We start from the raw sequence: 25,762 nt of genomic DNA on the forward strand, positions 1-25,762 counted from the left end.
AGTGGTGGAGTTCAAGTTGACAGGGTTTTCTTCGTTTATTTAACATTGACTCTACGACAGGCCATGTTCTGAGCACTTTATAAATATTAACTCATTGTCTTAACAATCCTGTGAGGTAGATAGATGTTTATTCTCATTATATGGCCAAGGGAACGGAGAAAGAGTGAAGTTAAGTAACTTGTCATGGGGCTGAACTATAAATGTCAAACTGGGATTTAAACCCAGGCAGCCTGGCTCCGGGGTCTAGGCTCTTAGCAACTGCCTGTGCTGCATCCTTTCTAGAAATTGGAAGCAGTGATGAGGTCAGCTAGTAGTAGGTCCAGAGAAGAGAGTCTACAATGGAAAAACAAGCTCAGGAAGGTTGTAATCTGAAGAAATGGTAACTTTTTCACAGTATCACTGCTAAAAACGTACCAGTCCTACAGCTGTGCCTTGTGTAATTCTGGGGTAAAAGAGGGTGGAGGGAGGAGGAGAGCGGAGGAGGAATGTATAAATCGCTGCTGAGAGTTAACTAGAGGTCAGTGCCAAAGAGGGAAATGCCAGTTTTTTTCCTTCCCTATTAAAGACTCATTCAGGCCCATAGCTGAGGTTCTGCATCCCACACGTTCTATAGCGACAGCAGTATCTTTAGCATAATACCATGACTGATGATCCTAATGATAGACTGTACTCAACAAGAAAAAAGTTAAATTATGTTTAAAATGAAAAAAAAAAAAAAAGAAGTGTAAAGCATGGCCAGAATGCTGTTAACAAAACAGGAACGTGTGGAGTACAATTAAACATGATTTTTGCCGGCCTGTGTGGCTCAGTGGTTGAGCATTGACCCTCGAACCAAGAGGTCACCACCAGTTTGGTTCCTGGTCAGGGCAGAAGCTCACGTTGCGGCCTTGGTCCCCAATAGAGGGTGTGCAAGAGGCAGCAGATGGATGTTTCTCTCTCACTGATATTTCTACCTTTCTCCCTCCCTCTCTGAAAATCAATAAAAATATTTTTTTAATAAAATGATTTTTAAGTTTCAGTGAATGTTAGCAGATTAAAGCAGCAACTCTCTAGAAAAACTCATGTCCAAGAACCTCCTTTTCTAAGGATGCTGCATTATTATGCAACTCATGCTTCACCATCTTATCCAAAAAAAATATTTCAAGCATTTTAAGAAAGCATTTGTTGTATGCTTACTAGTTGCTGCTTTTTGAGGGTCTTGTATTCTAGTTGGGAGACAGGGGTGTACAGAATAGCACATCAAGTGTCAAATGAACATTATCAATAGTAAATGCTCTAGCCCTCCCTGGTTTGCTCAGTGGATAGACTGTCGGCCTGCGGACTTAAGGGTCCCGGGTTCAATTCCAGTTAAGGGCACATGCCTGGGTTGCGGGCTTGATCCCCAGTAGGGGGCATGCAGGAGGCAGCCGATCAATGATTCTCTTTCATCATTGATGTTTCTCTCTCTCCCTCTCCCTTCCTCTCTGAAATCAATAAAAAGATATTTTTTAAAAATAGTAAATGCTCTAAGAGCTCAGAGGAGACGTGGATGAATCAGGAACAGTGCCATAGAGGAGACAGTCTTGAGGTGAACACGTTGGGCTGGCATTGCACAGTTTAGTGAGTTTCTCCTCTGATACCATCTCACCTCTGACTCTCCACGTGAAAAGTTCTGGATTACTGGCCTTATTCTAGGAATGCAAGGTTGGGTCAATATTAAACAACTACATACAATTTTCTGCATTCACATATTAGAAAGGATGTATTTTCTTATCATTAGATGCAGAAAAAGCATTCAGTTAAATTCAACTTTTAATTATGATCAAAAGCACTTAAGAAACTAATAACAGAAGAAAACTTCCTTATTCTGATAAAGTGTATTTGCAGAAAACTTACAGTTAACATCATAGCAATAAGTAAAAAAAAAAAATTTGTAGTCCTCACCAAGGACATTTTTTATTGACTTGAGAGAGAGAGAGAGAGAGGTGAGAGAAATATTGGTCAGTTACCTCTCCCTGACTGGGGATCGAACCCGAAACCTAGGTATGTGCCCTGAAGGGGAATTGAACCTGCAGTCCTTTTGGTGTACAGGACAATGCTCCACCCAACGGAGCCACCTGGCCAGTGCTCAACAGGATTTTTAAAGGTACAATTTGATAAAGGTAATCCTAAAATTTATATGAAAGAGTAAAGAGCCAAGAATAGCCAGAAGAGAAGCAGAGTGGGTGGGCTTACTCTAGCAGATTTCAACAGTTATTACAAAGCTATAGCAAATTAAGGTAACGTGGGTATAAGGATAGGGATGGACAGATAGAGTAGTGAAACAGAATTCGAACCTAGAAACAGATCCACACATCTGTGGAAACTTGGTAAATCACAGAATTAGCTCTGCTGGTCAGTGGGAAAAGGAAGACATTTTTATAAAAAACGGGTCTGGACCCTGGCCAGTGCTCTCAGTGGTTAGAGCATCAGTCCTAGCACCGAAGGGTTGCAAGGTTGATTCCCTGTCAAGGGCATGTACCTGGGTTGCAGGTTTGCTCCTGCCCCAAGTCAGGGTGAGTGGGGGAGGCAACCAGTTGATGTGTGTCTCTCACATTGATGTTTCTCTCTCTCTCTCTCCTCCTGCTTCCCTCCCTTTCACTCTCTGAAAAGCAGTGGAAAAAAATATCCTCAGATATGATTAACAACAACAACAAAAATAAAAAATAATGTGTGGGGGGCAATTGGTTATCTAAATAGAAACACATGGAACTGGATCCATAGAGAAACTCCTGTGTGTGTGTTAGAGACATGGATTAGAATTTTGGTTTTTCTTCTTCTTTTTTTTTTTTTTACTTCTATTGGCCCCAAACAGGAAACAACCCAAATGTAGGATGTTTAAATAAATTGTGCTATGTTCATACAATGAGATACTCTACAGCAGTGAAATGAATGAACCATGGGTATAATTATCTATATGGATGGATCTCAAAAAACGTAGTGTTGAATGAAAAAAAATTAAAGGTTCAAAACCTAGCAAAACAAAACCATATGTCATTTAGGGATATAACACTTGTGCAGCAGTTATAATAAGGGAAGGACGGGCACCAGGTCGGGACACTGTTCTTTTCCGGGGGAGGGAGTGCTGTAGAAAGGAAGGGGCCCCGGGCACCTGGGTTGTCCGAGGTACTGACTGTTCTCTTCTGTCACCGTGGTTGCATATGTCTTCCTTTCATTTCTTTAAACTGTGCGTGTGTATGTGATACACACTCATTTGTTACATATTTTCTAACTCAGACCATTTTTTAAAAAGCTCTGGGCTAAGTCCCAAACATATTTCCTGCAGAACAACTCCCCACCTCCTTTAATAATCACTGTATTCTTCCTGTCAAAACTCCCACTCCCAGTCTTAAACTGTTTTTATGCAAGGAAGGGCAGGGGGGACCTGCCACTCAGCTCCACCCTGGTGTGGAATGTTAGCCTACCACCCACTAGGCTTTTCCTGTCGGTGACAGATTTACCTCACTCTCCACTGTGCAGACCCCTCGCAGTTCTGAGGAGCTCGCCCTGTCTTCCCCTTTCTCTCTGCAGTGTCCTGGAAGCTTTTCAGGATCCTGTCTCACTAAGCTGGAGATAAACGGGGTACATAGGGGGCCCTCTTTGCTGATTTGTGTATGTGAATATATGTGGTGTTTTTTAAAAATATATTTCATTGATTTTTTACAGAGAGGAAGGATAGAGAGTTAGAAACATCGATGAGAGAGAAACATTGATCAGCTGTCTCCTGCACACCCTCTCCTGGGGCTGTGCCCGAAACCAAGGTACATGCCCTTGACCGGAATCGAACCTGGGATCCTTGAGTCCACTCTATCCACTGAGCCAAACCAGTTAGGGCTATGTGAGTTTTTAATTGCAAAGATAAAACGCACAAAATCCAAACACTACAGTGGTGGATAAAGTAAGCATAATTGCCCCTTTTTCTTACTCTTAAAGCATCTCCCATGGTTTGATGTACTTTCTTTCATATTGGTTTCTGTAGTCGATTAGCTGATTTTTATGTCTAATGATTTTCAGCATTTACTGATGAGTGTCGAGGGAAGAATGTCCAGCCTTAAGAAAGGTCTCATAGGAGTTTATTTGAGTCAAAGTGATGACAACTGCCAGGAAGCCAGATCTCAACAGACTGAGGAAATGCTCTGGAGGATGGCAGTTTTGCAGCTTATTTTATACATAAAGATTCAAAGGAGACACAAGCGGGTGTGGGGATTACATAAAATCCACGGGTTTTTAGGGATTAGGGAGGTGGGAGAAAGCAAAGTCGGGAATCTGAGATTAGATAAAAAAGCAAATCAGAGACACGTACTTCTTTTACAGCGGTGGTACCGGACAGTTAACACAGCACAGAAGGTTACGTGGGCAGCAAGATAACAATGTGGCCTGTGCTTGTGCCTTCGGGTCCGGAAAAGATGTTCTCACATTCCAGAGGTCTGTTATCTTAGATGCGCAAAGACAAGAGACAGTTTCTTCGTCTCTTGTCTTTGGGCATCTAAGATAACATACCTTAGGAATGCCACACATGACTACCCACCGTGACCGCTATTAGTTAGGAATCTTTACGTTCAGACCACCCTGTGTGCTTACTTTCGGTCACTGGGTGTGTAAGGCCCGCCATGCAGGCTTCCGCTGAGCTTGTCAGGTTTAGTATGAGGCCCAGGAGTTAAAGCCAGAGACAAACTTCTCTGTCCTGGGCTGGCTTTCTTATTCTTCAGGTCCCGGGAAATTAAGTCTTTGTTCTTTTATATGGGCTATGGCCATTTTTTTTCTTTCTTTCTGGTCTTTGCTTTCTTGCCTCCCCACAAAATCAGTAAGTAAACGAAGAAAATCGATTTCAATCAAGAGATTACTGTTAGTTACTCTAGGAAATAAAAATAACATCACAAAACTGAGGGAAAAACAGAGATTCTAGAAGTGTGGACAGTGTCATATCAGCAATTATGAGGTGTTGCACTGTTTTACATTTACTAGTGTATTCCCCACAGTGCCCTGGTGGGGTGGGTGCTCACAGTATTCCTGTTTTCACAGGTGAGAACACTGAGTCATAGAAAGGTTAGAGGACTTGCCACATGGCCGAGCCAGAATTCAAACCCAGGCAAGGGGACACCTGAGATGGGGCTCTTGTGCAAGTTTATGCTTTGTTAGAGATTGGTACTTCTTGACACTGTTGGTTAGAAGGTATCAAGTAAGCCCTAGTTCTTACTCTTTTATTCCACAGCAGAGTTCTTCATTGTATCAGATTCTCTTTCTCCCCCAGGGATGCCTTCTCTGCTCTTTCCTCCCCTCCCCGGCTCAACCAGACCTTCTCTAGGTTAGTGTCAGGGAAGCTCCAGGTTGTGACGCCCAATATAAGACGCCTCCTATTTTGCAGAACAATAGCTAAAATATTCTTTGGCACATTATATAATTTACAAGGCACTCTCATCAGCTGTCTGTCCCTTGATCCTTAAGACAATCCTGGAGGAAAAAGGAAGTGTAGTGATTACGAGTGGAGGCAACTTATTGTGACCTTGGGCAAATACTTATCCTCTTCAAATTTTAGGTTCTTTATCTGCAAAATGCGGGTGGTACGAAAATCTACCTCATAGAGATATAACCATTCAATGAATCAACACATGTAAAGCACATAAAATAGTGCCTGCTACTGTTGTGCTTAATGTTACAGGTTACCTATTTTTATTTTTTTGCACGATGAGGAAATTGAAGTTTGATCTGAATTTTGTAAAACTGTGTTTAAATGTGTATATAAACAAGACTGAAATAATTATGCCAAAATGCTCACGGGATAGTGGAATTATGAGGGATTTTTATTTATTTTTATTTATTTAGGCTTTTCTAATTTTCCCATTTTGTTTTTTAAACAACATGAATAATTTTTGAACCTGCCTTTTTAAAAGTTTGGTCATGATTCTAGGAAATACTGGTAAGTAGACCTCTTAGTAAGGAATTTTATAAATTGACTTGGCTCCTCTAACTGTCAATTTTAAGGGCATACCTCTAGTTGGACTGTAACATTTTCTAGACTGCTGGGAGTAAGAGGAAGTCAGCCAGCCACACCTAATTATGCACCCGGGAGGATGCTTGTAGTGAAAGCAGAGTGTGTGTTTCAGAACTGAACAATAGTTGATATTTTAGCCTAATTGCCGGATCTTTTCTTTATGATTGAAAGTTTAAAGCTTTATGTAAATGAAGGGTTTGACAAACTGAGTCTGTTCCCAGGTGGTTGTTTGGAATAATCAATGGTGATCTAGCCCTGGGTTTTCCAGGTGGTCTGAAGAGTTCCCTAGTCCAGTGGTCAGCAAACTCATTAGTCAACAGAGCCAAATATCAACAGTACTTCTTCAAAATAGACTCGCCCAGGCCGAAAACCGACTTCTGCGCATGGGCCATGAAGTTTCAATCGAACTGTACGTGCGCCCGTACGTGGTATTTTGTGGAAGAGCCACACTCAAGGGGCCAAAGAGCCGCATGTGGCTCGAGAGCCGCAGTTTGCCGACCACGGCCCTAGTCTATCCGATTTGGAGGAAAACTAAGCTGATGCTAAAGGATTCATATTTGTCTCCCTGCTTCCCAGCAGCATGGCCCACAGTCACCCACAAAATTCACCCATAGCAACTCCTCTTTGACATGATAACCTAATGGCTTTAGGTAATATTTTATTTTGAAGACAGTGTTCTGCCACCCTCAAAAAAAAAAAAATCAGGAAGGACAGTACTGGGTGGGCTTTGGTGTCAGACAAACGTGGGTCCACATTCTAAACTAGGCCACATTTTAGCTGTGTGAGCCAGTACTTACCTTCACTCAGCCTCGGTTTTCTTATCTTTAACGATACCTGAGAATTAAATGAGAGAGCTAATTATAATATACCTTGAGTGCTTGCCATAAACTTGGTACTTTGTCAAACACAATATGTGGATCGTTTCATTTAATCCTCTTATCAGCATCATAAGGCAGATAAGGCAGTATGGCTAACTGGTTAAGAGGCTAGGCTCTGGAGTCAGAATGTCTGGGGTCAGAATGTCTCCTTGATGTCTAATTTCTTTACTCTTCATGATGTCCAGTTTCTTCATTTGTAAATACCTGCTTCATTGGGATTTTTTTGAAGCATTATAGGGTAGTATTACCCTGATATCAACACCAGATAAGGACAGTACAAAAAAAGAAAACTATAGGCCAATATCCCTGAAGAATTGAGGCAAAAAATTATCAACAGAATACTAACCAACCAAATTCAATAGCACATTAAAAGGAGCACACACCATGATTAAGTGGGATTCCTCTCTGCAATGCAAGGATGGTTCAACAAATGCAAATCGCCGAAACCGGTTTGGCTCAGTGGATAGAGCGTCGGCCTGCGGGCTGAAAGGTCCCAGGTTCAATTCTGGTCAAGGGCATGTACCTGGGTTGCGGGCACATCCCCAATAGGAGATGTGCAGGAGGCGGCTGATCGATGTTTCTATCTCACCGATGTTTCTAACTCTCTATCTCTCTCCCTTCCTCTCTGTAAAAAATCAATAAAATATATTTAAAAAAAAACAAAAACAAACAAATGCAAATCAATAAATGTAATACACCACATTAACAGAACGAAAGGAAAAAAAATCATATGATCATCTCAATAGATGCATAGAAACATTTGACACAATTTAACATTTTTTCATGATGAAAATGCTCAACAAATTGGTTATAACAGGACCATATCTCAATATAATAGGCCCATAGCTAACATCATCTTCAATAGTGAAAAGTTGAAAGATTTTCCTCTAAGATCAGGAACAAGACAAAGATGCCCCTTCTCACTTCACCTACTCAGAATAGTATTGGAAGTCTTAGCTAGAACAATCAGGCAATAAAAATGAATAAAAGGCCCTACCTGGTTTGGTTCAGTGGATAGAGCGTCAGCCCACGGATTGAAGGGTCCGGGGCTTGATTCTAGTCAAGGGAGTGGACCTCGGCTGCAGGCTAGATCCCTGGCCCTGGTTGGGGCATGTGCAGGAGGCAATCAATCTTTGTGATGTGTCTCTCTCACATTGATGTTTCTCTCTGTCTCTCCCCCTCCCTTCCAGTCTCTCTAAAAATCAATGGGGAAATATCCTCAGGTGAGGATTAACAACAACAAAAAGAATAAAAGGCATTCTAATAGGAAAGGAAGAAGTAAAATTGTCTCTATTTGCAGATGACATGAGCTTATATAGAAAATCCTAAAGACTCCACCAAAATACTGTTAGAACTAATAAACAAATTCAACAAAATTGCAGGATTTTAAAAAAATCAACATACAATCAACTATTAATAAAAATACAATTTTGAAAATAGCAAATAAAGGTAGCCTGTCATGCCTTGCCCGAAGATTCTTCTTGGTTTCTATAGTAATAGAAACTAGACTTTTGATAGTGAGCATGCAATAGAGTATACAGATATCAAATTATAATGTTGTATACCTGAAGTTTATATAATGTTATTAACCAATGTTACCTCAATAAATTTAATTTTTAAAAATCAATATACAGAAATCAGTTGTTTTTATTTATTCCTTTTCCTTTTATTTTTATTTAAAAATATTTATTGTTGAAAGAAATCAGTTGTTTTTATATGCTAACAATAAAATCTCTGAAAAATGAAGAAAACCATTCTATTTACAATAGCATCAAAGACAATAAAATAGTTAAGAGTGGACTTAACCAAAGAGGTGAAAGATCTGTACACTGAAAACTCTAAATCCAAAGGGCAAGGCTAGGCTCTGGAGTCAGAATGTCTTCACAACAGAGCAACTGACTCCCCTAAAGTGAATAATCTCAGAGTGGGAGTGAGACGGGAACTGGAGTATCATTTTGACCTGTCCTCAAAAGTAGCATGTTGTCGCTTCTGCTTTAATCTAAGTGCTTAGGGAGAGAGGAATGAGACTCCAGATCTTGAAAGGCGAAATAGCAAAGACTCTGTGGACACACATCAAAACCACTAGAGAGTCTATCCCTTTCCTGCTTCTGTCACACTTACAAGAAAATACGAACTCTACTCCAACTCGTAGCCTTCATGGCTGGTCTGTGCCTACCAGTTGGATATCAGTCTTACACTTGCCCTCTGGCCCAACCTTCTTTAACCAGTTCTGGTCTTACCTCATTCCTTAGGTGACCCCCCTTTTTTTTAAAACAATGATTTCTTTTCCCTAGAATACTTTTTCCCTGATGTTGGCCAGTCTGGCTACTTGATGTCATTTACATTTCAGCTTAAATATCATTTTCTCATGAAGGAAGACAAATTACTTTCAGCTACACATACTTTCTATCCCATTTTCCTATTTTAATATTTGCATAGCATTTATATTTGAATTCTTTTGTTTACCTAGTTATGTGATTATTGTGTTGTGTCCCCCGACATTAGAATGTAAGCTCCATGAAAGCATGGGCCTTTCTTGTTCATTGCTGTTTCATCATAGCTTGGAATTTTATTTGGCGTATGATAGGTGTGCAACAAATATAGTTTATATAATTGAATTATTGTTAATTCTACTAGATGGTTAACCAGACGGAGGCCGGATTGTAATGGTCTTGTTTACTGATGCATCCTCAGGGCCCGGCATCTAGGAAGTGTTAAAAATTTGAAAAACAATATTATAGATGAGGACATGTAAAGAGATTAAATAGATTTCCCTAGGTCATGTAGCTAATCAGGACAGAGCCAAGGCCCACACCCAGGCCTTCCTGATTCTAAACTACTAATACCATAACATAGAGCGTGCTTGGCACATAATTATTGCCCAGGCAGTGACTCCCTTCCTGTTCTCTTAATTCTCTATCTGGTCTTTGCTACTGTATTTATACAAAACACTTCCAAGTTATGTTCCATGGCCATCTGCTATTTAGGATCTATATTTTATGTAACATTCTTTAAATATTTTTATATGTCAGCAAAGTGCACATGCTAATTTTATAAAACATTCTGAAGATTTATTTTTGTTTCAACCAGCTTAACTTGTCACCTTTTGTATTTTATTTCAGGGCCCGGAACCAGGTGTTCAGACTCTTGGTTATTTCATTTACTTTGAGCTCCAACAAAACTCAGGGAAGCATAAAACATAGATTATAGGGGTCATTCTCAGTATCTATTGAATTCAGTAAACATGTATGACACCATTTTGTACAAGCTGTGAACTTGTGCTAGGCAGTAGAGTGGAATGCAAGGTGAAGATGCTGTCTCTAGCCCTGGCTGGGTAGCTCAGTTGGTTAGAGTGTCGTCCTGATACAATCAAGGTTGTAGGTTCCATCCCTGGTCAAGGCACTTTACAAGTTTCAGCCAATGAATGCATGAATGGGTGGAGCAACAAATAGTTCTCTCTCTCTCCTTCCTCTCCCTTCCCTCTCTCTTGAAAATCAGTAAATAATAATAAAAATGCTTTCTACTCATAGTAGCTCAAGTCATAGCAAAAGAAACTAGACCTGAAGTGCTTTGATTTTCTGTGGATTCTCTGAATGTAATGATCTAGCCTCCCCTATTTTTCTCCTGTCTCGAAGATCTGTTGAAATACCTGGAGGGCTTCTGGAACTGCATGCCCCAGCACCAGCCCTCTCATAAACTTAGAATTGTTATCAATGGGAGCATTGTCCTGAGGAGAGTTGCAGGATGCTTCCTGGTTGCCTCTGGGTTGAAGCATTAAACTATGAATTTGGTCTGTTAGGTTATCCAGGATGCCAGGATTAATGTATTTGGCCTTTGTGATATAGCTTCAAAAAAAAGTTATTGCAATAAAACTTAAACAAGTTGCTTTTGTCTTTTATTCTTAGATTACCACACTTATTAATCACAAAGATAATACCAAAAAGTCTGATAAAACTCTGCAAGCAATTCAGCGTGTAGGACAAGCCGTCAACTTGGCAGTTGGAAGATTTGTTAAAGTAGGGGAAGCTATAGCCAATGAAAACTGGGATTTGAAAGAAGAAATAACTATTGCCTGTATTGAAGCTAAACAAGCAGGTATGTGGATGTTGATATCGAAGTGTGTTGATACCAATTGTATTGCTTTGGATACGATGACAAATTATTGTCTCATTTTGAGTAAAGATGTGCACTGTGATTTAGCCCAATGATTATAGATGCCTGGGACATTAAAGGACAGGATTAGCTTCTAGGTCTACTGAACTTCTCTTGGCTCAAGTCCTAAGTCTGAAAGTATCATTTATCCATTTATTCTTTTAATAAATATGTTTTATTATTATTTTTTATTTTTTAGAGAGAGAGGTAGAGGGAGAGAAACATTGAATGAGAGTGAAACATTGCCCAGCTGCCTCCTGCATGCCCCCCACTGGGGATCGAGCCCACAACCCATGCATGTGCCCTGGCCTGGAATTGAATCAGCAACCTTTTGGTGCATGGGACAAGGGCCAACCAAGAGCTACACCAGCCAGAGCTCTTTTAGTAAGTGTCTACTGAATGCTGGCTATATGCCAGGCGCTTTTCTAGGCCATATGTATCTAGCCATGTACAGATTAGTCAAAAGTCTGCCTTCATGGAACTCAGATTCTGGTACAGTAAGGGAGACATACCTCTGTCCAGACCATAAACAAACGAGTCAATAGGTAATAATGTCAGTTAGTGATAGTTATCATGAAGAAAGTGACAAAGCACAGGAAGGGTTAGGAAACCTATGGAATTGTATGTTAGAGAGGGTAGATGCCATTGACGTTTTGGGCGGGATAATTGTTTGTTGATAATCCTTTGTTGGAGGTAGTAACCCTCCATTGTTGACTGCTTAGCAGAATCCCTAGCTTCTACCTATTAGCTGCCAGTAGGTCCTCTCTGTCCCCATTGTGACAACCCAAAATGTCTCCAGACATCCCCAAATGTCCCCAGTTGAGGACTACTGAGATGGGGGGGGTCAGGATATCCCTCTAAGGAAGTAACATTGGAGCAGAGACTGCCCAGCTATGTGGATACCTGGGAAAAAGAAGAATAAAACTAGGTCTGGCCTTCTAGGCAAAGGTAGGACCCTTGGGTTGTGTTGTAAGTGTAATAGGGGAGCTAGTAGAAGGTTTTGTGTAGGGTGGTGATCTGATGTCATTTATATTTTAAAAGGATGACTGCTGGCTCCTGTTGGGAGAATGGGTTTTAGGAGGTAAGAGGGTGAAATCAGAGAGACCAGTTGAGAGGCTGTTGCAGCGGTTCGGGTGATAGATGGTGGTGACTTAGACCCGGTGATAGCCTTTGGGGTGGTGAGAAGAGGTTGCATTTGGTTACGTATATCATCAAGGTGACGCTGACAGGATTTTCTGACAGTTCAGTTGTGGGATGTGATGGGAAGAGTGTAGGTGTGGAGTGTGAACAGCTGGGTAAATGATGGTGTTGTTTACTTCCACGGGCAACCCTGACGGGGGAAGCAGGTGATTTGGAGAGTCACCATGGGGGAGAGGGAGTGGGGGAGAAAAGGCCAAGGAAACACAGAGAGGCCAACCAGATCAGCCATGATTCTGTATGTTACATGACTGACTGCGGGTATTATTCCGCAAATGATCATCTGAGGAATTTTGAGCCAGATGAAAGACACGTCGTTTGTGTTAGGAATCTTCCTGGTAGTATGGAGGGAATGAACAAATGAGGGCTAATTGAGAGAGAGTGGAGACTAAAGGCAGGGAAGGTTTTACAATAAACCAGGCTAAAGCAGGGCAGGGTCCTGGTGATGTAAAGAGCAGGAAGAACGCACAACACACCCACCAGCGTGGTGAATAGCTAGAAGTCGGTCGTGGATTAAAGGAAACGGGGTTCTGGGTGACTCTTGGATTTCTAGCCATTCACGGGGCGGAGAATAGATGCAAACCAGCTAGTTACACGTAAGTTAAAGATGACAACCATGAAGCTATAAGAAAGCTTTGTGGCTTTTTCAGGGAACTGGTTTCTGAACAGTCTACACTTGGAACGACTTTATAATGTTAAGGGAGCACCGAACCTTGGTGGTGGAGCAGACCAAATGCGACCAACGCACGTACTTTAAGTTCAATGCCAGGGGTTTAGTCAGCAAGGTTGAATAATGCCATATGTGCAGGCTCATGTGTAATATTTCGGTGATTGAGAGCCACAGGAAAAAGTAACATTTTCCAGAGGTCCAAAGGAAACATTTTCATCCTTTCAGCTCTTGCTGTTAGAATGCAAACTTACACTTTTTTCTCCTGCCCCTTTCTGTGTGTATGAGGTTTAATTCTAAATGTTTTTCTCTGTATATTTTGCGACATAAAACTTGTGTAACTAATTAACCCAAACTTAGCAACTTCAACTGCAAACGTCTATTACCTCACATCGTTTCTGAGGGCCAGGCGTCAGGGAGCGGCTCACTGGCTGGCTCGGGGTCTGTGTCTCAGGAGGCTTCAGTCACGGGATGGGCTGAGCCTGCAGTTATCGGAGGGTGGACGCTGCAGGACCTGCTTCCGAACTCCTTCTCAAGGCCGTTGGCAGGCGTCACGTCTTTGTTGACCATGGACCAGAGGCCTCAGTTTCATCTCATGAATGTCTCTCTGTAGTAACAACTGCCTACAGCATGGTAGGTGCCTTCCCTCCGCAAGAGAGAGAGAGAGAGACCAGAAGGGCTAGAGAGGTGGGGTGGGGGTAGGAGGACACCAAAATGGCTACCTCGATGCCTAATAACCCCACTTGGAAATGACATACCATCATCCTGCCATACCACACCTCATATGATGTGGGCGGGACAGACGCAAGGATGTAAATCGCAGGAGGTGGGCATCACTGGGGGCTTGGCGATCACAGGCTTCACCTATTAGTAGAGCTTCAGTGGTTGCCATGGTATTTCAGCATCCATATGAAGTGGCTTATCATTTGGGCTTTCCTGTGTCATTTCAAATTCCTGTTGTCTGACACTAGATTTATCATCTCCCTTCCCACGCCCTTCTGATTTTAAGTAACTTAGGTTCACAACCTTGAAGCTATTTTTATTTTTCACTCTCCTTTCCTTCTTATCAACTGTTCAGGTTCTAAATTTATATTTTATTTTCTCAGTATCTCTCAAATAATCTTTTTTTAAAAAAATCCTCACCTGAGGATTTGATTATTGATTTTAGAGAGAAGAAGTGGGTGGGGGAGAAAGAGAAAGAGAGAGAGAGAGAGAGAGAGAGAGAGAGAGAGAGAGAGAGAGAACATTGAGAGAGAGAGAGAGAGAGAGAGAGAAACATTGATCAGTTGCCTCTTGTACACGCCCCGACCAGGGGTCAAACCCAAAATCCAGGTATGTGCCCTGACAGGAATCGAACCTGCAGTCCTTTTGGTATGAGGGACAACACTCCAACCAACTGAGCCACCTGGCCAGGGCCAAATCATCCTTCTTTTTATATTCCTATGGCTTCCATCCCAGTAACATCCTTACTGCTTCACACACACAATTGAAATAGCAGTTAGTTTAGTAGCCCGACTTTAAGTCTTTCCTTTCAGGTGTATTTTATATGTTTCCACTAGGCCTAACCTTGACTTTCATTATGTCACACTTTTACCCAGGATCCTGAGCACATAGGCTGGTACATTATGGGTGTATGTAATGTTATTGACAGAGTGAATTTGTGAGAAAATCAATCTATTATGCACTCAGGTTTATTTAGGATTTAAAAGATTACCTAGAACATTACAAGATAATTAAGTTGTGTGTTTTTTAATTCTCACCCAAGGATATGTTTTTATTGATTTTTAGACAGAGAGGAAGGGAGAAAGAAAGAGAAACATTGATTGGTTGCCTCCCATATGTGTCCCAGCCAGGGATCGAACCCACAACCTTTTGGTGTGTGAGATGACACTCCAACCAACTGAGCCACCTGGCCAGGGCAAAAGTTAATTTTTCTAATCTTGTTAAAATAAGGTTTAGAAACAATTACACACTGGTGTCATTTTTGAGTAGAACAAATAGTTGTATTGTTTTATAGATTGATCATTGCTATGAAAGGTCAAAAGGTTTTTAAAAAAGAAAACAAATACATATCAAGTTTTTGGTAGCAACAGTGAAGAACTTTTTCTAGAGGGTGGGAAGTTCACTTGGTAGAATGGCTCCTGCTGGGAATCATAGGAAATATCCGTTCAAACAGCAAGCCTGACGGAGGGTCGGCCGTGGGCTGAGTTCTCAGGAGGGATGCTCTCTTTTAGTTTTGTTTTCCATCCAGAGCTCAGGCTGGCCAGCAGATGATCTCGCTTATTGTTTCCTTTTGCCTATGGATGATTCTTCTAGGCCCCCTTTTCACTGAGGGTGCCTCTCCCTGGGGCCCAAAGCCTTGTCTTCTCTCCCTGGGTGTCCGTAAAAACTCAAGTGCCTTCAGGTTATGGAGATGGGCAGCGTGATACCTTCAAGAGACAAGAAAAATCTGGATTTTAATGTAAAGTGTGTCTAATTCCCAATTTGACATTACTTCCTTGCCTTTCTTGTTAGGAGAAACGATTGCAGCACTTACAGATGTCAGCACCCCGAATCACCCCGAATTTGGGGGCCAGATCACCATTTTTACAGACAAAACAGGAGTTATAAAGGCTGCGAGATTACTCCTTTCTTCAGTGACAAAAGTGTTGCTGCTGGCAGACCGAGTGGTCATTAAGCAGATAATAACATCGAGAAATAAGGTACTTGCCTTTCGGTTGTTTCTATACTGGGTCTTTCAGGGTTGTTCACAAAGTTTGTTGTTGTTTTTAGGTTAATTGCAGGTAATTTAGCAATGCTTGTCCACTGAACACCATGACAATGTATATAGTAGAAACCGAGGTGATAAAAATACTGAATTTCTCAGTGCCCTTTTTTCCAAATCAGAGAGTAACAATTTAGAAGCTTAAGAAAACACTCCATCACCAGAAACCACAATTATCCACACTATAGAATTTTCCTATGCAAAGTTCCTAAATATTACTGAAAAATTGCAAACCTTTGAGAATAAATTTAAACTCTTCCAGTGTCTCAGATAACAGTGCTCCTCAGTCATTCAGGAAGCTGGGGGTGGGGGTGGGGGGTGGGGGGGTGGGGGGGACAATCACTTGTTTCCCTGGATCATGCACTAGGCAAGAAGGGCACTCAGCCAGGGATGGGATGAGCCCAATCGTGTTTAAGGGCCAAAGCCACCTGACCAGTGTGGAGTGATTCAGAAGTGTAACTTTAAAGAGAGAAAGAAACTGGAGAGGTGAATGGATTGATCGGGCAGTGCTAGAGGAATGAAAACCACCTTCCTGTCTCTGAAAGACAGACGCTCTGCTCGGTGGCGGCAACCTGCCTTATCTGTGGAGTCGCCGGGACTTCCTGAGCTGCCCGGGCAGATTAACTGGCCAAGTATCCATCACATCCTCATTAGAGAGAAGGAAACACAGGATATCTGTGTTTTCGTTACCAGCTTGGTGGGACTAAAACTAACCCAGCAGTGTTGTTTTAGAGAGAAGTATTCGGAACTCTGTTTCACATCTATTTACTTTCTTTTTTTTCTTTTTATTATTTTTAATTTTTTTTGAATTATTTTTTTAATCCTCACCCGAGGATATTTTTTTTCATTGATTTTCAGAGAGTAGAAGGGAGGGAGAAGGGGGAAAGAGATACACACACACACACACACACACACACACGCGCGCGCGCGCGCCACACACGCACACAAGTACATCAACTGGTTGCCTCCAGAACTCACCCCGTCAGGGACTGGGGCCGGGGATCAAACCTGCAACTGAGGCACGCGCCCCTGACCTGGAATCCAGCCCACGACCCTTTGGTCCATGGCCTGACACTCTAACCACTGAGCCAAAGCAGCCAGGCTATTTACTTTATTTCTAAGAATATGCATGACATTTTCTGTTGCCTCTCCTACAGGTTCATGCTCTCTATTCACCCCTGGCTACCCACAGCTTCTTGGCAGTGAATTCATCTAACACAGGCAGTTCCTGACCGATCCACCCTGTTTCCTGCTCCTGAAGTCCCCACGCCTCCCTCTCCACTCCTCACTCTGCAGATTCCTTCCTTCCCCCATCCTGAGAAAAAGGGTGTTCCCACGCCTGGTTGACTAACCTTAAAACACGTACCATCTCTTATCCTCACCCACCCTGGGTCCTCTGAAGATTGGATTACCATAGTCCTACCCGTGCTCACCTTCTCCAGAATTCGCTACATACACCATTTCTTCTCTTGGATATTTTCTTGAATATTCTCTTGCATATTAGTAATTTCCTCTATGCTTTTTCCTCTTAATTTTCAAGTGAGCCCAAGTCTCCCCATCCTAAAAACAACTTGTCCCCTTGATAATTCTCACCTATGGATCTGCCTCTGCTTCTCTGAGCCCCGCGGTCCCCTCAAATGAAAATTTCTCTTTCCCTCTCTCTCCTCAGTCCTGTCCTCTTAGTCTCTTTCATGTCTACACCTGAGAATAAAATATTCTCTGGTTTGCAGGTTCTTGCAACTATGGAAAGACTGGAGAAAGTGAATAGCTTTCAAGAGTTTGTCCAGATATTCAGTCAATTTGGAAATGAAATGGTGGAGTTTGCACATCTAACTGGAGATAGACAAAATGTACGTATTTACCGCAGGTTAAAGTTTTCAAGTACACGCATACTTTTCTGGTGCACACATAACAGTTACTTGTTCCGTCTCACACTGGGGAAGTCAGACTTGCCTTCAAGGCCCAACTCAAGTGCTTCCTCTTTTGTGAAACATTCCATTTCACGTTTCGATCAGGGCTCGTTATTTATTTGCATTGGCTATGTGTTAGGTACTTAATATCCATGATCTCATTTAATTCTCAACACATCCCTGTGAAGTAGGTATTGTTATTGTGAACGTAAGGAAACTGAATCTGAGGAGATAATAAACTTTCCCACGGTCACTCTTCTAGCAGATTGGGCTCAGTTATGTCTGATTCGAAAACCTGTAGTTTTCAAACGAAACCGTAACTAAAGTACTTCATAGGCCTGTGCCCCAGTTTAGGAAGGTGGGAGACCGTATTATATCCAGGACTGACGTTTCCTTGTGAGGGTATTTGTGTATGAGTGTATCTTGTAAACAGGTTGACTGTACAGTAATTGACCTTTTCTGGGGGTGCTTTGGTGTAGCCCCACAGGCGGTGGTCTGGGGCGTGAACTCTCAGGCTGTAGCTGGAGTTGGGAGGTGGGTATTGGCCTGGGAAGTGCCAGACCAGATGGCGATGCTTCCCGTGGTGCTTCTCGGACCGCCTGGGATTTATGGATGCCTCTGTTTCGTCCTGTGGACCAGCCCTCTGAGATTGAGATGCCATCTTGGCCCATCACTGGCCATCACCACCCACTGTATGATAGCGTGTGTGGCTTACAGGTGTCTTGTGTGGCGCACATGCGTGATGCATTGTCAGCTAGACCCACAGGTTGTTCTGCAAGAAGTCCTGTTTGATATGTTAAAGGCAAAGGGGAAATTTTAGAAGTGACCTCAACTTTTATTTTTGATACTTCATAATGGAGGATATTCAGAGGTAGGTCACTGTCCTTTGGGATGTGATCTTGTGATGTAAATTAACGTTTGGTTCAAAGAAAGCTACCAGTATATTGGGATGCAAGTGAATGAGTGATATTATAGGCATAACTTTGAATCTACTATAATAATTTACTAAAACAAATAAAAGGCAAATCATTCTCAAACTTTGAGTCTTTGTTTTTTGAAAGAAAGGGCTTGTCACTCAACTCAGAAATGAAACAGATAGACTAATGCGGCAGGTGAAAATTTTATGTACTTTAAATGTCAGTGTCCACAAGTAACAATGTATTGGAGCGCAGCCATGCTAATTTGTTTAGGTATTATCTGGGACAGTGTTCACACTACAGGGACAGAATTAAGTAGTTGTGACAAAGACCACCATATGGTTCAGGAAACCTAAAAGCTTATTATCTGGCCTTTTATTGAAAATACATGCTGACCTCTGAATTAGATGGTCATAACCAAAACATTATGAGGAATAGTTGGTTCCAGATTGGATAAGTAATATTCGATATTTCTGTGATAAGCACACATTCCATCAAGGGCTCTATGCAGAGAAACCAAAAGAAAAAAAAATTCAAAATACAGTTCTTGCTTCAGAGTTCATAATCTAGTTGGGGAAGATTATGTATCTACGAAACAGCCTAAGAACATTCCAGAGCAGCAGGTTGGTTACGTGTAGGAGAAACCAACCTCATATGGAGATGAATTAGTACTTAGATGGATTAATCAGACATGGTCCCTGGAAAGAGTTGCCTTCTAAATATCTATTTTGAAGGAAATAATAGTCCACAGGTGCTCAGTAAATAAGCCACTTTTATTTAAGTAAAGCACAGGATGAGCGTTTCTGGATAGGAGTGAGGTGTGTCCACGAGGACACGAGAATGCCAGGCGTGGCAGGCCACCAGAAAGTGAGCACGTGGCAGCCTCTCCCGGGGCTCTGCCATCCTTACTAAGGGCAGCTTTTTACTCCCCTCTGTTCTGTGCATGCGGTCAGATTGAAGAGGGGACACTTTGTAAAACTTTATTCTAGGTTTTTTCACGTTGTCACTTTTTTAACCATGTCAATTCACTGCTGAGTATTGTCATTATTGAGTAAAGGATTTTTCAAGAAATTGGATTGTCCGCATGATCCTAGCATGCTCGGCGATTTCATTCTCTCTTTAGGATTTGAAAGATGAAAATAAAAAGGCAAAAATGGCAGCAGCGAGGGCGGTTCTGGAAAAGTGTACAATGATGCTTCTCACAGCTTCAAAGGTAAGAGCACTTTTTGTTTCACTGTATTGCAAATTAATTAGAGAACCTGATTAAGTGCATCTAACTTATATGTTGTCCATTTTAAAAATGATCAAAATGATAAATTGGAATATAGGCTCTCATAGTTGAATCTCAGTTGTTCTTTGGCAAGAATGCTAACTTTCTGCCCCGGTTCCAAACAGCAATTCATCTAGGAGTCAGCTTTGCTTGAGCAACTAAGCAGAAGGTGCTGAATTAGGTGCTGGGAATGGAGGCCTGTCCCACATGGCCACTGCCTGCGGGGTTTTGCCAGTCTCGTTGGGGAGCCAGCACACTTATCTCTAGCGCAAGCTAGGCAAGTTAGAATCTGTTAAGTAACTGGAGAATTAAGTCAGCCCTTAGTTTGTTTATTCTGGAAAGTCATATCTCTAATTCCTTATCCTACTTTAAACACAATTGTCAATCAAGAGCTTGTAATTCCAAACTGCAGTTGGCCAGCAAATTGGTACAAGTCAAGAACGAACTAGTCAGCCTCTCATTAGCAGTGTGTTTAGAATTGCCTTTTCTGCTCAGAATATTTATTCTGCTGGGGTCAGTAAAGCCACAAACACAGATTTCTCTGGAGCCCAGATGGAAGCCTCTGTTAGAATCTGGCCCTTGAGTAGTTTTGCATTTACATCATTTTTTAAAAAGGCACACATACATCCACAGTCATATCTCACCTGTTCATTTTTCCTCATTGTTCTTCAGTTCTTACACACACAAGACAACATTTAAAAATATTTTTAATCATGATAAAGGTATAGATAGGGTTTTTTTCAAAAATTTTAAGTAATCTGATTATTGAAGTATAAAGATATAGTTTTGCACTCTGCCTTTTTCACTTAACCTTGCTATCGCTTTTTACTCATCCTGCTTCCACTTTTAGTGAGGAGAAGCAGCTGGGTGAGCCAGGGACCCGGGAGATTTTGGTAAAGAACCATTTTTATTAGCATGACATGTTCTCTGTAAGATTTTGTGTGTTAGGATTTGGATCAGATCTTAAAATAAAAAGCTTCACTTGTTTTGAAGACATGTCTCAGGCATCCCAACTGTGAATCGGCCCATAAAAACAAAGAAGGGGTTTTTGACCGGATGAAAGTGGCACTGGATAAGGTCATTGAAATTGTGACTGACTGCAAGCCCAATGGAGAGACTGACGGTGCAACCACCAGTATTTTTACTGGAATTAAAGAATTCAAGGTGAGAATAAAGAGAATATATTTCTATTTTTTTCCTTTCCATTTTAAAGGAGCATTGCTATATGTAATATCTTTATTTTTGTGTAATATTTTAGAATAGATGCTTCACAAAAGCAGATATTTCTCTTTTAAAAATGCCAGGAGGTACAAACTTAATAACCAGTAACACTTGGTTTAGTGTGGAATGTACAAAGAACACTGGTCTTGGCTTATCGCAGCTACTCTGGCCCTGGGTAGCTATATGGTTTGGCAGTAGCCTCCTGTCATCTGTTTAGGAGCGTGTCCCTAACCAAGACTTCGAAGCAGTGCTACACCATCCACGGATGGTGGCAGACAGCAAATCATTTCTGCTGGAATGTCTGCTCTTCCCTGGGATATAGGACTTACAATTTGAGATGGTAGTAGTAGTAATAGTATTTGTGATAACTAAAATTTTAAAATGAACAATAATACATTGCTAACATTTATGGAGCACTTACTGTGTGCCAGCCCTGTTCCGAGTCCTTTAAATGTATGTGTATGTATAATTCTCACAAGAACTATTATTCTTATCCTCATAGACCAGGGATGGGAATGTCTGGCCCGTGGGCCATATCAGGCCCATGAAATCATTGGTCTGGCCCTGCCAAGGCATTAGGGGTGAGTGCCTTAAATGTGTGACCAAATATAGCAGGCTCATTGTGAAGTTGATAATTTTGTATGGCCCTCGAATGATGTTATAAACACCCAAATGGCCCTTGGCAGAAAGAAGGTTCCCCACCCCGACCTAGACTGTTGGGGAACCTGAGAAATGGATTAAGTATGCCTGCCAGCTGGGAAGTGCCAGAGTTGGGATCTGAAACTAGCAAGTCTGACTCCAGAATCCCATCATTTTAGGGCAGAACTTCGCATCAGAAGTCAGAGAGACGGTGAAGCTGCTCTTTGGCTCAGAGCCGTGTCTGAGTCAGGGGGGCCCTAGGAAATCATCTAGCACAACCCCTTATTCAGCAGATGGGAAAACGAGGGCCTAGGAAATTAACTCATTTGCCTAAGGGTTGCCACCTCTCTGATCAGCAGGGCTGTGACAGGACAGGGATGGCATGGTTTTCATCTTACTGCACTTTCACTTTTCAGGTTGATTTTTCTATGATTTAGTTGTATTTCCACTTTGGGAGGAGGTGAGTGTAACTCCCACCTTCTCCACTGCCATCCTGGATCCTCCACTTTGAGCTTTAATTGTATGAAGGTCTAAGTAGGGACATGGGGTGAAAGGTCCTTTATTTTTAGGGGCTGTGCTCTTAATGAATATTATTTAATCTCTTACATCCTTTTTAGGTGAATATTATTATACCCATATTTTTTATGTAATATTTTTTAAAAATTGATTAGAGAGCGAGAGAGAGAGAAACATTGATTTATTGTTCCACTGATTTACTGTATACATTCATTGGTTGCTTCTTGTATGTGCCCTGACCAGGTGTCAAACCCGCAACTTTGGCTTATTGGGACGGTGCTCTAACTGAGCTACCCGGCCAGGGCCTATTATATCCACATTGTTTTAGGAGAAAAGCTAATAAGTGGTGGAGTCCTTTTTTAAAAGCAGGACTATTCCCAATGTCTGTGACCTTCCAGCTTATACCTCTGGTTTGTTTACATGCTGCCAGTCCTGCCCTAAATCCCTTCTCGAGGGGAAGGAAGCTACAAGGAAGGACCATTCTCTTAGAGTTTTTGAAAGGGACCTTAGAGATTATTATTCTAATCCCCTCTTTTTATATAGGCTGAGGGGGAGCTGTCTTGTCAAAGGTCAGAGGATAATTAGGGAAACATGTAGGGTTGGAGCCAGGCCTTTTGCCCCTTGACACTGCATTTCTGCCGGGCTCACTCGGGGCAGTGCTGTACCTGTGGCCACTGAGACTGCGCCTGCTGCTGACCCTCTCACCGCAGGCATCGAAGGGCAGAGCTGCTATGAATAGACTCAGTCTCGCTACCAGTGGTTATCTTTTTGGCATCTTACCTATTTTCAGATGGAGAGTATAATCTATAGAGGGAATATTTTTACTGCATTTGGTACTGTGAATATATGGACAAATCTTCTGAAATCATGAAAATGAATGGCCTTCAACAAAATAAATTTACCAAGTTACTGTTTAAAAACGCATCTTAATAAAAAGAAAAGAAGGGGGTGGGGGAGAAGAAGGTTCTAATATGTGGTGACAGGAGAAGAGTTGACTTTGTGAGGTGGGCACACAGTGCAATATACAGATCTTGTAACATAGGAACCCACACCTGAAACCTATATGTTCATGTTGACCAATATTACCCCGATAAATTTAATAAAAAATAAATAAAATAAATAAAAACGCCACACCTATATTCTCTCTAAGGGGAAAACAAAAAAACCTTAACATAAATGCTGTGGTCAACATGGCTGATTTTTATGAAGTTCTCAAATTCTCAGATCCTCATTGTCAATTCCATACCTCACTTTTATCCATGTTCTTTCCTACCTTTAAAAAAAATCCTGGCCCTGCCGATGTGGCTCTGTGATGGAGCACTGACTCATGAACCAGGGGTCACAGTTCAATTCCTGGTCAAGGCATGTGCCCGGATTTCGGGTTCAATCCCCAGTAGGAGGTATGCAGGAGGCAGTCGATCAATGATTCTCTCATCATTGATGTTTCTCTCTGCCTCTCCCTTTCTCTCTCTCTAAAAAATATCAATAAAAACATTTTTAAAACAATCCTGCCCACATATGATGGAGAGATACTGGAGGAGAAGGGGCAGCAGGCAGTCCCCTATGGCTCTGGATCCTCCTAAATCTTAATATTGTAAAGATTAACCTGAAATAGTGTGAGTGAAAGGACTTTAACGTGCTAAACGAAGGTAAGCCCTTTTCCCTCAGCACCTTCACTGTGACACAGTCTGAATCATCAGTGCTTGCTGCCTCCTGGCCCCAGTTGTTTCTGTGATATGTTCATGAGCTAGAGGTTGGGGTGGCATAGCGTATCTTAGGAAACCGACAGGGAGGCAGGCTGTCCAGGGACATTGTCACACAGTGAAGGAACTCTAAGCACCAGGTGGTGAAGTGAGCGTGGGGGTGAGATGACTATTAGAGAGGTATATGAAGGCAGGACCCCAGAGGATTTTGTGTTTTACCATAGAGGTTTGGGCTTGATTTTATAGGTGGTGAGGAGCCAATGAGAGAGGGGTGGCAATATCAGAAGCTTCACCCTTTCAGAGAAATCATCCAGGCCCCCCTGGCCGAGGACACTGGTCAGGGAGGTGCTGTTGGGGACATCAGACAAAATGGTCGAGATTTGCTGAATTAATTAAGGAAAAATTGAATCCTTTCCCAGCCCTTTCCATACCCTCCACCCTCCACACCCTTCCCCTGGGCTGAGTACATTTTTCTCTTTTGGGTGTAGCATTTTCTAGGACTTTGCGTCAGCATTTTCTCAGACGCAGATCCTTTACGTGGAGGCGGGTCCATGTTTTCTGCCGGTTGCTACATGATCACGCTCTTCCTGCCTTCGTCTTCACTAACCTCACAGGAATGTTGTATTAACAGCGATGGGAGCGAGGCCCTGCATGGCCGTCGGGGGCTCCCGAGCCGTGTGTCCTCCCGAGTTAGTGGAAAACGTAGTCGTCACTAGAGGTTGCATCCCCCCTGGGCCCCCAGACCAGGCAAGGAATTGCTCGTGTCTCCCTGGACACTGCTAAAAGCCACAGTCCATTTCTGTTAAGTGAGAACATTGACGCATGGATGTACGTTGCTTTTGTTCTCAGATGAATATCGAAGCTCTTCGGGAGAATCTTTACTTTCAGTCAAAGGAGAATCTCTCCGCGACGCTGGAAGCCGTCCTGGAGCGCACGGAGGACTTCACCGATTCCGCCTACACCAGCCACGAGCACAGGGAGCGCATCCTGGACCTGTCGGCCCACGCGAGGGCGGAGCTCCAGCAGCTGGCCTCCGTGTGGCTCCAAGCTGTAAGAACCTGCTTCCATAGAAGTACCCTTTGTCAGTAGCTCTCCCCTAAAGTTGTGAGAGATGGGGACGCTAACCCCATCAGCAGGAATGTGGATGTGGTCCAGAGGGAGACGAGGGCGTCTCATTCCTCGTCCCCCTCCTGCTGGGCCAAAGTACCCTTACCATCCACGCGGCACTCACAGGGCTTGACATCCCAGCCTGTTTCCCATCCTGGCCAGTCTGGACTCTGTGCCATCCTTGCCATCACAGTTCACCCTGTTGTCTCTGCTCTTCCCCCAAACTCACCTCTGGAACATTCCTCCCCAAAATGCTTCTTCAGAGTGGGGAGCAGAGGAGACCCCACCTAGAAGGTCTTGGGACCTGAGTCTTACCAGAGGTACTCAGATGTGCACAGCTCCTCACTCTGAGGACAGCTGGTTTGCAGACACAACGATTTAGGAAGCTTATGGATGTCTAGATGCAGTGAAGACGGTAGATCCAGCTGCCGGTGGAAGATTTCTCACCCTCGCACAGATTCCTGGTCTGTGGAGAGACTCTTAAAGAACCTTCATAGGCTAGTGGTCTACGTAAAACATGGGCAGCTCTCTGGGCAGGAGAGGGAAAGGCTGGCAGAGGTGGGACAGCACAGGGAGCAGGTGCCAAGTTTCTTATAGAGGGTGGGTTACAACATTGAGAGACAGAAGTCTGAGATGACACTGGCACCTTTATTTACTTCTTAAACTTCAGCTGTGTCAAACGGTATTTAACGTGAATTTCAACATATAGCATGGAGTGAACAAATCTGGACGTCTTAAAGGGAACGCTTTAGCAGTAAAGATGAAGAGGAAGGGTGAATGGCTGGGAATGGACCGACCAGAGCAGAGCTTA

General features: G+C 42.5%; 1 protein-coding gene across 2 annotated transcripts in view; it reads left to right on the forward strand.

Moving 5' to 3' along the window:
• Positions 1 to 25,762, forward strand: part of CTNNAL1 (catenin alpha like 1) — a 55,543-nt gene that overhangs the window by 1,670 nt on the left and 28,111 nt on the right. For both annotated transcript variants that reach the window (XM_070430955.1, XM_070430953.1), the window contains exons 2-7: positions 10,794 to 10,983; positions 15,419 to 15,606; positions 17,399 to 17,518; positions 19,619 to 19,708; positions 20,759 to 20,929; positions 24,694 to 24,894. In XM_070430955.1, the coding sequence (XP_070287056.1) occupies positions 10,794 to 10,983; positions 15,419 to 15,606; positions 17,399 to 17,518; positions 19,619 to 19,708; positions 20,759 to 20,929; positions 24,694 to 24,894 (960 nt within the window). The remainder of the gene's footprint in view (positions 1 to 10,793; positions 10,984 to 15,418; positions 15,607 to 17,398; positions 17,519 to 19,618; positions 19,709 to 20,758; positions 20,930 to 24,693; positions 24,895 to 25,762) is intronic.

The sequence above is a fragment of the Myotis yumanensis genome, unplaced genomic scaffold (assembly GCF_028538775.1).
Source record: "Myotis yumanensis isolate MYYU_CA2020_CCGP unplaced genomic scaffold, mMyoYum1.0.hap1 SCAF_12, whole genome shotgun sequence".
Taxonomy (NCBI): Eukaryota; Metazoa; Chordata; class Mammalia; order Chiroptera; family Vespertilionidae; genus Myotis; species Myotis yumanensis.